Below are 15,505 nucleotides of genomic sequence, written 5' to 3'. Positions count from 1 at the left end.
CTCCCTCGCGCCCCCTCGCGCTCCCTCGCGCCCCCTCGCGCCCGCGCTCCCTCGCGCCCGCGCTCCCTCGCGCCCGCGCTCCCTCGCACCCGCGCTCTCTCGCTCCCGCGCTCTCTCGCTCCTGCGCTCTCTCGCTCTCTTGATCCTGCTCTCTCGATCCCTCTCTCTCGCCCCCGCTAGCTCTTTCGCCCTCAGGCTGTCTCGCACACTCCCTCTCTCGCCCTCGCCCACCCTCACCCGCTCCTGCCCGCGCCCGCCCTCGCTTGCTCTCTCGCCCTCGCTTGCTCTCTCGCCCTCGCTTGCTCACTCGCCCTCGCTTGCTCTTTCGCCCTCGCTTGCTCTCTCGCCCTCGCTTGCTCACTCGCCCTCGCTTGCTCTCTCGCCCTCGCTTGCTCTCTCGCTCCTGCGCTCTCTCGCTCCCGCACTCTCTCACTCCCGCGCTCTCTCGCTCCCTCGCGCCCGCGCTCTCTCGCTCCCTCGCTCCCGCGCTCTCTTGATCCCGCTCTCTCGATCCCTCTCTCTCGCCCCCGCTAGCTCTCTCGCCCTCAGGCTGTCTCGCACACGCCCTCTCTCGCACTCGCCCGCCCTCGCCCACCCTCACCCGCTCCTGGCCGCACCCGCTCGCGCCCGCCCTCGCTTGCTCTATCGCTCCCGCGCTCTCTCGCTCCCGCGCTCCCTCGCTCCCGCGCTCTCTCGCCCCCGTTCTCTCGCCCCCGCTAGCTCTCGCGCCCACCCTCTCTCGCACTCGCTCGAGCCCGCCCTCGCGCCCGCCCTCGCTTGCTCTATCGCTCCCGCGCTCCCTCGCTCCCGCGCTCTCTCACTCCCGCGCTCTCTCGCCCCCGCTAGCTCTCGCGCCCACCCTCTCTCGCACTCGCTCGAGCCCCCCCTGGCGCCCGCCCTCGCGTTCGTCCTCGCGCCCGCCCTCGCGCCCGCCCTCGCGCCCGCCCTCGCGCCCGCCCTCGCGCCCGCCCTCGCGCCCACCCTCGCGCCCGCCCTCGCGCCCGTCCTCGCGCCCGCCCCCGCTAGCTGTCTCGCCCTCTCTCGCACCCGCCCTCGCTCGCTCTCGCCCTCGCTTGCTCTATCGCTCCCGCGCTCTCTCGTACACGCACTCTCTCGCCCCCGCTAGCTCTCAGACCCTCTCTCGCTCGCTCTTGCCCGCCCTCGCCCACCTTCGCCCGCCCGCTCTCGCCCTCTCTCGCCCTCGCTCGCTCGCCCTCGCTCGCCCGCTCTCGCCCTCGCTCGCTCTCGCCCGCTCTCGCTCGCCCTCGCTCGCTCTTGCTCTTGCTTGCTCTATCGCTCCCGCGCTCTCTCGCCCCCGCTAGCTCTCAGACCCTCTCGCCCTCCCTCGCGCCCGCCATCCCTCCCTCACTCGCGCCCGCCCTCCCTCCCTCCCTCGCGCCCGCCCTCCCTCCCTCCCTCCCTCGCGCCCGCCCTCCCTCGCGCCCGCCCGCCCTCCCTCGCGCCCGCCCGCCCTCCCTCGCGCCCGCCCGCCCTCCCTCGCGCCCGCCCGCCCTCCCTCGCGCCCGCCCGCCCTCCCTCCCTCCCTCCCTCGCGCCCGCCCGCCCTCCCTCGCGCCCGCCCGCCCTCCCTCCCTCGCGCCCGCCCGCCCTCCCTCCCTCCCTCGCGCCCGCCCGCCCTCCCTCCCTCCCTCGCGCCCGCCCGCCCTCCCTCCCTCCCTCGCGCCCGCCCGCCCTCCCTCCCTCGCGCCCGCCCGCCCTCCCTCCCTCCCTCGCGCCCGCCCGCCCGCCCTCCCTCGCGCCCGCCCGCCCGCCCGCCCGCCCTCCCTCCCTCGCGCCCGCCCGCCCGCCCGCCCTCCCTCGCGCCCGCCCGCCCGCCCTCCCTCGCGCCCGCCCGCCCTCCCTCGCGCCCGCCCGCCCTCCCTCGCGCCCGCCCGCCCTCCCTCGCGCCCGCCCGCCCTCCCTCGCGCCCGCCCGCCCTCCCTCCCTCGCGCCCGCCCGCCCTCCCTCGCGCCCGCCCGCCCTCCCTCCCTCCCTCGCGCCCGCCCTCCCTCGCGCCCGCCCTCCCTCCCTCCCTCACGCCCGCCCGCCCTCCCGCCCTCCCTCCCTCCCTCGCGCCCGCCCGCCCTCCCTCCCTCGCGCCCGCCCGCCCTCCCTCCCTCCCTCGCGCCCGCCCGCCCTCCCTCCCTCCCTCGCGCCCGCCCTCCCTCCCTCCCTCGCGCCCGCCCGCCCTCCCTCGCGCCCGCCCGCCCGCCCTCCCTCGCGCCCGCCCGCCCGCCCTCCCTCCCTCGCGCCCGCCCGCCCTCCCTCGCGCCCGCCCGCCCGCCCTCCCTCGCGCCCGCCCGCCCTCCCTCGCGCCCGCCCGCCCTCCCTCCCTCGCGCCCGCCCGCCCGCCCTCCCTCCCTCCCTCGCGCCCGCCCGCCCGCCCTCCCTCCCTCCCTCCCTCCCTCGCGCCCACCCGCCCTCCCTCCCTCCCTCCCTCGCGCCCGCCCTCCCTCCCTCCCTCGCGCCCGCCCTCCCTCCCTCCCTCGCGCCCGCCCTCCCTCCCTCGCGCCCGCCCTCCCTCGCGCCCGCCCTCCCTCCCTCCCTCGCGCCCGCCCTCCCTCCCTCCCTCGCGCCCGCCCTCCCTCCCTCCCTCGCGCCCGCCCGCCCTCCCTCCCTCCCTCGCGCCCGCCCGCCCTCCCTCCCTCCCTCGCGCCCGCCCGCCCTCCCTCCCTCCCTCGCGCCCGCCCTCCCTCCCTCGCGCCCGCCCTCCCTCCCTCGCGCCCGCCCTCCCTCCCTCGCGCCCGCCCTCCCTCCCTCGCGCCCGCCCTCCCTCCCTCGCGCCCGCCCGCCCTCCCTCCCTCGCGCCCGCCCGCCCTCCCTCCCTCGCGCCCGCCCGCCCTCCCTCCCTCCCTCGCGCCCGCCCGCCCTCCCTCCCGCCCTCCCTCCCTCGCGCCCGCCCGCCCTCCCTCCCTCGCGCCCGCCCGCCCTCCCTCCCTCGCGCCCGCCCGCCCTCCCTCCCTCGCGCCCGCCCGCCCTCCCTCCCTCGCGCCCGCCCGCCCTCCCTCCCTCGCGCCCGCCCGCCCTCCCTCCCTCGCGCCCGCCCGCCCTCCCTCCCTCGCGCCCGCCCGCCCTCCCTCCCTCGCGCCCGCCCGCCCGCCCTCCCTCCCTCGCGCCCGCCCTCCCTCCCTCGCGCCCGCCCTCCCTCCCTCGCGCCCGCCCTCCCTCCCTCGCGCCCGCCCTCCCTCGCGCCCGCCCGCTCTCGCTCGCCCGCTCTCGCTCGCCCGCTCTCGCTCGCCCGCTCTCGCTCGCCCGCTCTCGCTCGCCCTCGCCCGCCCTCGCTCGCGCCCGCCCTCGCGCCCGCCCTCGCTCGCGCCCGCCCTCGCTCTTGCTCGCGCCCGCCCTCGCTCTTGCTCGCGCCCGCCCTCGCTCTTGCTCGCGCCCGCCCTCGCTCTTGCTCGCGCCCGCCCTCGCTCTTGCTCGCGCCCGCCCTCGCTCTTGCTCGCGCCCGCCCTCGCTCTTGCTCGCGCCCGCCCTCGCTCTTGCTCGCGCCCGCCCTCGCTCTTGCTCGCGCCCGCCCTCGCTCTTGCTCGCGCCCGCCCTCGCTCTTGCTTGCTCTATCGCTCCCGCGCTCTCTCGCTCACACACTTTCTCTCTCGCTCACGCTCTCTCGCCCCCGCTAGCGCTCTCGCCCTCTCGCCCCCGCTAGCGCTCTCGCCCTCTCGCACGCGCTCGCCCCCGCTCGCGCTCGCCCCCGCTCGCGCTCGCCCCCGCTCGCGCTCGCCCCCGCTCGCGCTCGCCCCCGCTCGCGCCCGCCCCCGCTCTCTCGCCCTCGCCAGCTCTCTCGCCCTCTCTCGACCTCGCGCCCGCTCTCACCCTCGCTCGTGCCCGCCCTTGCGCCCGCCCTCGCTCACGCCCACCCTGCCTCCCCCCCTCTCTCCCTCCCCCTGCCTCCCCCCACCTTGAAAGTGATAAACAATGCCCTCAGTTGCAAAACCAATATGAACATGATCAGACAGGTTTTATAGGGTAAATGTTCCGAGCTTGAATTTATTCAGAAAAAGTATGCGCTGTACAACCACTTATGGTAGTTATGTTTTACGGTGTGCAAACATGAAAAATAAATGTAAATTATCATTTTTAAAAAATCTAAATGATTATTTATAGTAAACTTGAAATGATTACACAAGTGATGATAACGAGGTGATAAAGGTCTTTGAAAATTTTAATTCCGGTTGGAATGATACCAAAGTTACCTTAGAGCCATCATTCAAAAACAACGTTTCTTCCTCAGGTCTTTGAGCTTATTTTACAGCTTGATACTTTTGATGTAAAGAGTATTCAAAATAAAAGGCCATGAATTCTCCGTGTGATTTCTTGACATGATCTGAATATTGGGCGTACCTACACAAAAGCCATCTGTCCACCAAAATGCAATTTACTTTAACATGGTTCCACTCCTTATTTTTAATGTAATCAAGACATAATCATGCTATATGGAAAGCAAAAGGAACAACAAATGCTGCATGTTTTGCATTGACTCGCTTTGTAGACTTGGTAGCAAGCATTGTCCATGATTATGCGAAGATAATTTGAAGTGTGGCCGGTGGGCGAGGGTTTAGAGCAGGGGTAGGCAAACTATTCCATGAAGGGCCGCAGTGGGTGCAGGTTTTCATTCCAACCCATAAAGAGGACACTTTTTCACCAATCTGGTGTCCTACAAGTGCAATCAGTGAATTGCTGTCAGGTTTGCCAAAATGTCTGTGCTGGATTCATTGGAACAAATACCTGCACCCACAGCGGCCCTCGAGGACCGGTTTGTCCACCCCTGGTTTAGCGTGAACATATGAAGAGACTTGCTGCAACTACATAAAAAAGCAGTCAGTTGTTTTGTCTACATTATGAGCTCAAATGAGCTAAAACATCTAAAATATAGAGCATGGGGTGCCCAACTACAGTCATCGAGGGACCCTATCGATGCCTCCCTCCACCAACACACCTGAATCAAATAATTAGGATCGTTATCAAGCTTCAGGATAGCTTGCTGATGAGTTGATCATTTGATGTCTTGCGTTGGTGGAGGGAGACATGGAAAACAGACTGGATGGGGCTTCAAAGCCCAGAGATGGGGACCCCTGATGGAGGGCATCGGTCCCCAAACACTGGTACCGACCGGTGCATCAGAGAAATACATTTGTACGTTTTAAATCTCATGCACATGGGTCACCACACAATGAAATGAAATGTTGCACCCGCTGTGGCGCCTTGTGATATCGGTGAATAGGACACCTGTGATTATTATCATTATTGCCAATCTTAATGATATAACTGTGGTTTTGGCCACTTATTAGAACATGAGATGCTAGAATTTCTTTATATTTACTTCATTTTCATTGTAAAATGATTTGAGATATCATAGGTTTGAATTACAAGCATGTTCAATTCAAATCTCAAGGCAGCAACCATTGTTCACTAAATTAAGATTATTATTTTTTCAATGAATTTATATTTTATTTTAACAGTGTATGCACAGGTTCATGTGCATGTTCATGTGTCATGATGAAAAGATATAGGAAACACATTTCCACCTAGGTACTGTGCTCAGATGTTTACCAGAGGCACTTTATAGTGATAATGCCCCTTGGCCTTCCTAAACATACCTTTACATCACAACCCATCAGTATTTGCAATTCCAAACTGCATCCCGCTTAGCTGAACTGTAATGATATATACTGGTTGGTTGAACAAATGGCTTAAGTGAAGTGGCCACGATGAAGGAGCGCCGTTGTGAGATGAAAAGTGGATAACGTTGAACCCCTCCGCTAAACTTCGGGCAGGGTTAGTAAGAGAACTCTCAGGTCAAACAGATGGAGAAAAGGGAGGAGAACAAAGGAGGGGGAAATTCAGTACTTCCTCAACTCAACATCATCGGGGGGGCTTGCTTCCACTTTTCTCTTTCCCACATCTTTCCAGTTGGTGCTCAAAACCGTACCGTTTGACTCCGTCTGCACAGGCAAATAGAGAGAGGAGAGGGGTTGGGGAAGCGATAATACAGTGAAATAATGCTATTACATTTACAATTTAGTTATGCTTACATCTCAAATTAGATGACGACAGCGGTACTAGCTTTATTAATTTGAAAACACTTGAGGGCTTAACCTGTTGCAGAAGATTCAGTGGGATTAAAGTCAGCACTTCACACTGATGAATTGACTCATGGTAAAAACAAAAAGTTGTTTTTTTCTAAAAGAGCTCATGCAAAAAAAATGTAACCATCTAAACGAGAGAAAAGTTTCGAACCACCAGCACTAGATTTATTTTTAAACTGAAGAAACTTTTTTTGTATTCCTGTCTTTATCACTGTCACTTAAGGATTTGGTTAGAATCCATGCAAATGTGTGCACATTACAGTGTTAAAGGTGTTTGCAAGTAAATCAGCAATACTTACCATAACACACACTACAAAATGCCAGATTTCTACATTGGAAGCACTATACAGTGAAAGCATGACCGAAGGGGTCCCTAAACTACAGCCCGCAGGCAAGATTCGTCCTGCCACGGTCATTTAACTGTCCCCACCACTTGAACCGGTGTTCTGATGAGATGGGCGAGTTTGTCTTAGTAAGCTCTCCATTGCAAACAGCAGCCTAAATGGAGCGCAGCAATGATCTCCTATCATTACCATGTTGATGTTTTCATTCATAGGTAAAGTATCTAAAAAAAAAAGTGAGTACACCCCTCTCATTTCAGCAAATTTATAAAAATTATACATTTTCATGGGGCAACATTAAACAACTGACTGATATAATGTAAAGTAGTCATTGTAGAGCTTGCCTAATAACAGAAATGTATTATTTTATTATTTATCTTCAAAGTAACTGAAGGAGGCATTTGAAAAGATAAGAAGTTTCAGTTCAAAGAAGTACTGTAAAGTAAAATGGCGGCGCACACGGATGCAACGGCTTTTTGCTCTCCAGTTTGGTGTTTTCTTTTCTCAATCCTATCGTTATTTACCAACATCTGCGAGTCAAACTTTTCCTACAGTCGTCACGACTTAATTGCTATCGGAAGGAGATGCAATATATCCGATGTCACAACGAACTACTAACGAACCTACGATATCCCCGAGGGCATCTCGAGACCTCCGGGATCTCCGTGGATAGTCAGCCCACTCAAAGCACGTCGAAGGAGGCGAAGGCAGCAGAGAGAAAGGAGGCAAAAGCGCGGTTGTCGGGCGGGCCTTGCTGCTAAGCTAAGTCAACAACCACACCGAGCACCGCTTCCGAGTATCTTTTTGACCAACGCCAGATCCATCACCCACAAAATGGATGAGTTGGAACTTCGAATTGCCACCAACAGCTTTGTTAAGAACTGTAACATTATCCTCATCACGGAAACGTGGCTACACCCGCAAATCCCTGATGCTGCGGTATCGCTAGCTAGCCGAACGCTTTTTCGGAACGATCGTTCAAAGGAACTAACAGGCAAAAGCAGAGGAGGAGGACTTTGCTTGTTCATACATAATGAATGGTGCGGTGACAGTAGGATCATTGACACTCACTGTTCCCCGGACTTAGAGCTATTGGCAGTACGATGTAGGCCCTACTATCTACCGAGAGAGCTAACGGTCGTCATAGTAACGGCGGTCTATATTCCTCCTGATGCTAACGTCAACACGGCATTAAACCTCCTGCTAATGGCTGTAAACAAACAACAGCTTGACTATCCCGAAAGAGTCTGTATTGTTGCTGGTGACTTCAACAGAGCATGTTTAAAGACTGTTCTACCTAAGTTTATCCAATACGTAAAATGTCACACGAGGGGAGACAAAACTCTTGACCATGTTTATTCTAACATTAAACATGCTTACAAAGCCACTTCCCTCCCTCACCTAGCTGGATCAGATCACCTCTGTCTAGCCCTCACCCCAGCATACACTCCATTCGGGAGGCTAACAAGGCCACAAATAAAGACAATAAAAACTTGGCCCGAGGATGCCCTTTCTCAGCTGCAGGACTGTTTTTTTCCGCACCAACTGGGAACTCTTTGAACACGAGAACCTCCAGGACTATACGGACGCTGTACTTTCCTATATAAAAAACTGCATGGACAATGTCACTAGAAATAAACAAATACAGGTTCTTCCTAACCAAAAACACTGGATGACCAAGGAGACACAGGCACTCATCAAATGCTGTAACATCGCTTTCAGATCAGGGGAAAAGATGAAATATAGAGCTGCCAAAGCTGAGCTGAAAAGAGGCATTAAAAAGGCCAAGGCAGAATATACTAAGAAAATTGAGGAGCACTTCACAGAAAATAACCCAAAGAAGATGTGGCAGGGGATACGACATATTACCAACTACAATAACAATAATATGTCTGTTAACGCAGATGCCTCACTAGCGGAGGAACTGAACCGTTTCTTTGGCCGCTTTGAGACTGACAAATCAGACCCAGTCTCAACACCCCTGCCACTGCCCTGCAGCAATACACTGAAGTTCCAGGAAGAGGAAGTGAGACTGGAAATGCGGTCTGTGAATACCAGGAAGGCTGCTGGACCTGATGGAGTACCTGGGAAGGTGCTCAAAGCCTGTGCTGACCAGCTGGCTGGAGTCTTCACAAAAATCTTCAATTGTTCCCTGCAACAATCCATCATTCCATCCTGCCTGAAATCTGCCACCATTATCCCTGTCCCCAAAAAGCCAACCATCGACAGCATGAATGATTATAGGCCTGTTGCTCTCACGCCTGTGATCATGAAGTGCTTTGAAAAATTGATAGCCCGCCATATCAGGAATACAATCTCTCCCTCAGTTGACCCTCACCAGTTTGCTTATAGAGCTAACAGGTCCACTGAGGATGCTATTACCATTGCTCTACATACAGCATTGAGCCACCTGGAACACCATGGGAATTACGTGAGGATGCTTTTCATTGACTATAGCTCAGCCTTCAACACCATGAAACCGGACATTCTGACTGACAAACTCTCCCACCTCGGACTATCCTCCTCCATCTGCTGTTGGATAAAGAACTTCCTAACCAACCGACCACAAACTGTTAGACTTGGTTCCCACCTTTCTTCCTCTTCTGTACTCCCTGTACACTTTTGACTGTACACCAAACCACCAGTCCAACTACATCATCAAATTTGCTGATGACACTACTGTGGTCGGACTCATCTCAGAAGGGGATGAGGCGGCCTATAGAGACGAGGTCAACAAACTGTCTTCGTGGTGCTTGATGAACAACCTCACACTGAACAACACAAAAACTAAAGAAATAATCCTGGATTTCCGCAAACAGAGCACAGATCTGGCCCCACTCCTCATAAATGGAGTTCGTGTAGACAGGGTCCAGTCCTTTAAATTCCTGGGGGTCCACCTCACGGACAAGCTCTCCTGGTCCACAAATACCACAGCAATAGTGAAGAAGGCCCAGAAACGACTCCATTTCCTGAGGGTACTCAGGAGGAACAACTTGGACACTAAGCTTCTGGTAACCTTCTATAAAGTCACTGTGGAGAGCATCCTGGCATACGGCATCAGTGTGGTACGCTGGAAGCACGGCAGCAGACAAAAAGGCCATGCAGAGAGTGATCAACACTGCCCCGAGGATCGTCGGCTTCTCTCTGCCCTCACTGGAAGATATTGCCAGCCCTCGTTACCTCAGCAGAGCCGGGAACATTGTTGGGGACCCGGACCACCCTGGTCACGACCTGTTCCAGCTGCTTCCCTCCGGCAGGCGCTACCGGTCTCACAAGGCACGGACAAAGAGGTTTAAGGACAACTTCTTTCCCACAGCCATCAGGACTCTAAATTGCAGTAGCACGACACACAATCCCCTCTGTGTAACAACTTCGGGGTGAGGAAACATGGACGTTGGGCGGCGATCTGCCTCCTGCTGGCTGACTAGGTAAGTAGGCAGACAGTGGGAGGTAAGTGATCCATTTTATTCTTTGTTGGCATCGGTGAGGCAAACCTTTTCGCAGTCGCCGGGAGTTGGTTGCGCTCGGGAGGTGATGCGATGTATCCATCACGGCAGAATGCCAGCAAGTCTGAAACTATCGCTTGGTTGGGCTCTTGCCTGAGAAAAGCGCACTTTGTGGAGAAGCACTTTCAATTTCGTCATACGCAGCTGGGTATGATCACAATTAGGCTTTTGTCTAGTCAATGATGATGACAAGCCTAAGTCTGATTTTATTTTATTTTTTTATTTACTGACTTGGTGTACAGCACTCAGCCCAGCTTGCATCATCATCAGCAAAAACTATCAATAACCACAGCGTCAGTGGATCCCAGCTGTCTGAAGGGCGGAGTCAGCATGAAGATACACCCCTAAACCTCCTCTCCAATATAAAGGTTGTGTCTTCCAACACTCGGGACTCTCAAGGTTGTGTCTTCCTTCCAACACTCGGGACTCTCATGGTTGTGTCTTCCAACACTCGGGACTCTCAATGAGATAGGCCTCCCTGGGAGCTTTTAATTTAAGAAACATACTTTTAACCAGACTAGAATACAAAGTGTCATTGCACATTTACTTGGTGGATAGCAGTGGTGTGCTTACTGTCAGAGTTTGCTCAGGGAGTTAGTGAGAATTTTATATAAAACTACTATTTTTGGTTGGGGGGGGGGGGGTTGGGCGCAAATAATTAAATTCTTCCTTTGGTGAGCGCAACAGAAAATAATCGAGAAACACTGTTCTAAGCCAAAGAATGTATTAACCTGACAGGAGTCCCCATCACCGCGCTAGGGCAGTCTATTATCTTATAAGGGTTGGCCGGTGGGGAAGGGTTGTCCGGTGAGTAACAACCCTTACATGCAGGACAACCCTTTATTGCAGGACAACCCTTTCTTGCAGGACAACCCTTTCTTGCAGCACGACCCTTTCTTGCAGCACGACCCTTTCTTGCAACACGACCCTTTCTTGCAGCAAGACCCTTTCTTGCAGGACGACCCTTTCTGCTCGGATTTTACATCGCGCATATAACCTCGTGGACGAAGACTATGCCGAGCCTACTCTAGCTTTGTTTGGATTTCGAATCACCCTTGGAAATGCCACCTATCCGTCCTAGGCAATCTAAGGCATCCAATGCCCTCTAGAAAACAAGTGACATTGCTAGATATGCTAAAGGGGGGCAATAAGTATGCCCATCTAGCACACCATTTTGGCATAAATGAAACTATCGTGTGTTTTAAAGAAGAAAAAAAGCAAACATTTGGAAAATGCCAACAAAATCCTTTGACCACCCCGATGGAGTTTTTATTGTCGCTGGTGATTTCAACAAGGCGTGTTTAAAGACTTTTATCTAAGTTTATTCAATACGTAAATTGTAATACTAGAGGAGACAAAACTCTTGACCATGTCTATTCTAACATCAAACATGCTTATAAAGCCACTTCCCCCTCACCTAGCTGGATCAGATCACCTCTGCCTATCTCTCACCCCCGCTTACACTCCACTCCGGAGGCAAACAATGCCACAAATAAAGATAATAAAAACTTGGCCCGAAGACGCACTTTCTCAGCTGCAGGACTGTTTTTTTCCGCACCAACTGGGAACTCTTTGAACACGACAACCTCCAGGACTATACGGACGCTTTACTTTCCATCAGACCCAGTCTCAACACCCCCACCACCATCCTGCAGCAATACACTGACGTTCCGGAAACAGGAAGTGAGACTGGTAATGAAGTCTGTTAACACCAGGAAGGCTGCTGGCCCAGACGGAGTGCCTGGGAAGGTACTCAAAGCCTGTGCAGACCAGCTGGCTGGAGTCTTCACAAAAATTTTCAATTGTTCCCTGCAACAATCCATCATTCCATCCTGTCTGAAATCGGCCACCATTATCCCTGTCCCCAAAAAGCCAACCATTGACAGCATGAAACATTATAGGCCTGTTGCACTCACGCCTGTGATCATGAAGTGCTTTGAAAAGTTGGTAGCCCGCCATATCAGGAATACAATCCCTCCCTCAATTGACCCTCACCAGTTTGCTTATAGAGCAAACAGGTCCACTGAAGATGCTATTGCCATTGCTCTACATACAGCACTGAGCCACCTGGAACACCATGGGAACTACGCGAGGATGCTTTTCATTGACTATAGCTCAGCCTTAAACACCATAAAACCAGACATTCTGACTGACACACTCTCCCACCTTGGACTATCCTTTTCAATCTGCTGCTGGATAAAGAACTTCTTGACCAACCGACCACAAACTGTTAGACTTGGTCCCCACCTCTCTTCCTCCATTACACTGAGCACGGGCTCCCCTCAAGGCTGTGTACTGAGTCCTCTTCTGTACTCCCTGTACACATACGACTGCACACCCACCCACCAGTCTAACGCCATCATCAAATTCGCTGACGACACCACTGTGGTCGGACTCATCTCAGGAGGGGATGAGTCGGCCTACAGAGATGTCTCAACAAACTGTCTTCGTGGTGCTCGGTGAACAATCTCACACTGAACACCACGAAAACTAAAGAAATAATCTTGGACTTTCGCAAACACGGCACAGATCTGGCCCCACTCCTCATAAATGGAGTATATGTAGACAGGGTCCAGTCCTTTAAATTCCTGGGGGTCCACGTCACGGATAAGCTCTCATGGTCTACAAACATCACAGCAATAGTGAAGAAGGCTCAGAAACGACTCCATTTCCTCAGGGTACTTAGGAAGAACAACTTGGGCACCAAGCTTCTGATAACCTTCTATAGAACCACTGTAGAGAGCATCCTGGCGTACTGCATCACAGTGTGGTACGCTGGAAGCACGGCGGCAGACAAAAAGGCCATACAGAAAGTGATTAACACTGCCCAGAGGATTGTCGGCTGCTCTCTGCCCTCACTGGAAGACATTGCCAGCCCTCGTTACCTCAGCAGAGCCAGGAACATCATAGGGGACCCTTACCAACCTGGTCACAATCTGTTCCAGCTGCTGCCCTCTGGCAGACGCTATAGGTCCCACAAAGTACGGACAAATAGGCTTAAGGACAGTTTTTTCCCCACATCCATCAGAACTCTAAATTTGCGGTAACACAACACACATTCCCTTCTGAGGTAATATGAAAAGATGTTTGGGTGGTGATCTGCCTCCCACTAGCTGACTGAAGGTAAGTCAAAGACAGTGAGAGGTAAGTGACCTGTATCCATAACAGCAGAATGCCAAATTACAAGTCCGTAACTATCACTTATTTAGGTCTTTTGCCGAGTAAACGCAGCTTATGGAGAAGCACCACCAATTTCGTCATACGCAGTTTGTGGGTGTGATGACAAGTAGGCTTTTTTGTTGTTGATGATGACGACAGGGCCTATGTCCGATTATTATTATTTACAAAGACAGAAAGCGAGTGGAAACATTAAGAAAAAAATCAATATATATATATATATATATATACATATACATACACACATACATACCCCCCCACACACACAAAAATGAAGGCTTTTAAGTGTGCCTTATTGTGCGGAAAATAGTTGATTATTTATTGCAGGCTTAAAAAACAACGAGACATACAGGGAAGGAGAGACACTCACGAAAGACTTGTTCATAGCACGGCGTATCTCGTCCGAGCCATCGGCATAGATTTGCTGAAAGAGCTGGTTGAGTGCTGCATCACCCTCCAATTTCTCATTTTTCTCCTCCTCACTAATGTCCACCACCATCTTGTCCCATTTGCGGCCTTGGTGGATCATTGTCAAGCACTGATCTGTTAATGAAAATACAATTTAGAAATTAGGTTCTGCAAAACTAAGCAAAGGTAAAACATTCCTCAAGGACACAGGAATTATTCATTGCTTGAACCATATCTCTCAACTCAGTCAGTTTTGATCTTCTAAAAGTTTGTCGTACTAGTGTGGGTTTTTCAAATGTTTTACAGTCCCCCTTTGCCTTTCAATTTGAGAGGGATTAAGTACTTTTGATTAGAATATATTCTGCAAGGCTACAATAACAAATAACTTGGAAGGGCGATGAATGTAATCCAGACGTAGATTTGAATAAATAGGGTATAAAATAGACAGTAGGCATATTGGGGGCAAGTGCGGCCATAGTCCCCCCAATGAGTCATCACCTTATCATGGTGGTTCGGGTTTGTGTGTCCCAATGATCCTTGGAGCTATGTTGTCTGGGGCCTTGTGCCCCTGGTAGGGTCACTCATGGCAAACTGGTCTGAGGTAATGGACCAGACAAAGCATGACTCAGAAGACATCTTATAATGAGCAACATTATTGGACGACGTCTTCCCTTGCCCGGACGCGGGTCACCGGGGCCCCACTCTGGAGCCAGGCCCGGAGGTCAGGTGCATCGGATGGGTGGCAGCCAAAGGTGAGATCCTTGGCGGTCCAATCCCCGGCTGCAGAAACTAGCTTTTGAGATGTGGAATGTCACCTTTCTTGTTGGGAAAGAGCCTGAGCTAGTGTGCGAGGTAGAGAAATTCCGGCTCGACATAGTCAGGCTCACCTCTACACACAGCTTGGGTTCCGGTATCACTCCTCTCAAGGGGGGTTGGACAGTCTTCCACTCTGGAGTTGCTCACGGTGAGTGGCGCCGAGCGGGTGTGGGGATACTTGTTGCCTCCTGGCTCGGTGCCAGTACATTGGGGTTTACCCCGGTGGACAAGAGGTAGCATCCCACCCGTCTTCGGGTGGGGCGACAGGACCTAACTGCTGTTTGTGCGTATGCACCAAGTGGCAGTTCAGAGTACCCACCCTTTTTAGAGTCCTTGGAAGGGGTGCTGGAGAGTGCCCATTCGGGGGACTCCATCGTTCTGCTGGGGGACTTCTATGCTCATGTGGGCAATGACAGTGAGACCTGGAGGGGAGTGTTGGGAAAAACGGCCCCCTGATGAGAATCCGAGTGGTGTTCTATTGTTGGATTTCTGCGCTCGTCGAGGATTGACAATAATGAACACCATGTTCAAGCATAAAGGGTGTCTGTATGTGCACTTAGCACCAAGACACCCTCGGCCGCAGTTTCATGATCAACTTTGTGGTCGTCTCATCGGACCTACAGCCGCATGTCTCGGACACGAGTAAAGAGAGGGGCGGAGCTGTCAACGATCACCACATGGTGGTGAGTTGGCTCTGATGGTGGAGACAGATGTCCGTGCGGCCCAGGAGACCCAAATGTAAGGGTCTGCTGGGAACGCCTGGCAGAGTCCCCTGTCAGAAGGAGTAACAATTCCCATCTCCGGCAGAGTTTCTCTCATGTCCGGGAAGAGGCGGGGGACATTAAGTCCGAGTGGACCATGTTCCGCGCTTCTGTTGCTGAGGCAGCATACCAGAGCTGTAACCGCAAGGTGGTCGGTGCCTGTCGTGGCGGAAATCCCAGAACGCGCTGGTGGGCACCGGCGGTAAGGGACACCGTCAGGCTGAAAAAGGAGTCCTATCTGGCACTTTTGGCCCATGGGACTCCAGAGGTAGTTGACGGGCATCAGGTGGCCAAGCATTTCATTAGGAAAAACCCGGGCATGGGAGGAGCTCTGTGAGGTCATGGAGAACGAATTCCGGGTTGCTTCAAAGAAATGTTGGTCCACCATGCCACCATGCGACGTCTCAG

General features: G+C 54.5%; 1 protein-coding gene across 1 annotated transcript in view; it reads right to left on the bottom strand.

The window, feature by feature from the left end:
* Positions 1-4,146: 4,146 nt before the first annotated feature.
* Positions 4,147-15,505, bottom strand: part of sugt1 (SGT1 homolog, MIS12 kinetochore complex assembly cochaperone) — a 68,083-nt gene continuing 56,724 nt past the window's right edge. Inside the window, exons 12-13 of the mRNA XM_077616086.1 lie at positions 13,483-13,655; positions 4,147-5,944 (exon numbers count right to left, since the gene is read on the bottom strand). Coding sequence (XP_077472212.1) covers positions 5,843-5,944; positions 13,483-13,655 — 275 coding nt within the window. The 3' untranslated portion in view covers positions 4,147-5,842. The remainder of the gene's footprint in view (positions 5,945-13,482; positions 13,656-15,505) is intronic.

Source organism: Stigmatopora argus, chromosome 12 (genome assembly GCF_051989625.1).
Source record: "Stigmatopora argus isolate UIUO_Sarg chromosome 12, RoL_Sarg_1.0, whole genome shotgun sequence".
In the NCBI taxonomy this organism is placed as follows: domain Eukaryota; kingdom Metazoa; phylum Chordata; class Actinopteri; order Syngnathiformes; family Syngnathidae; genus Stigmatopora; species Stigmatopora argus.
The sequence above is the reverse complement of the archived record's forward strand: the minus strand, read 5'-3'. Positions and strand labels throughout refer to the sequence as shown.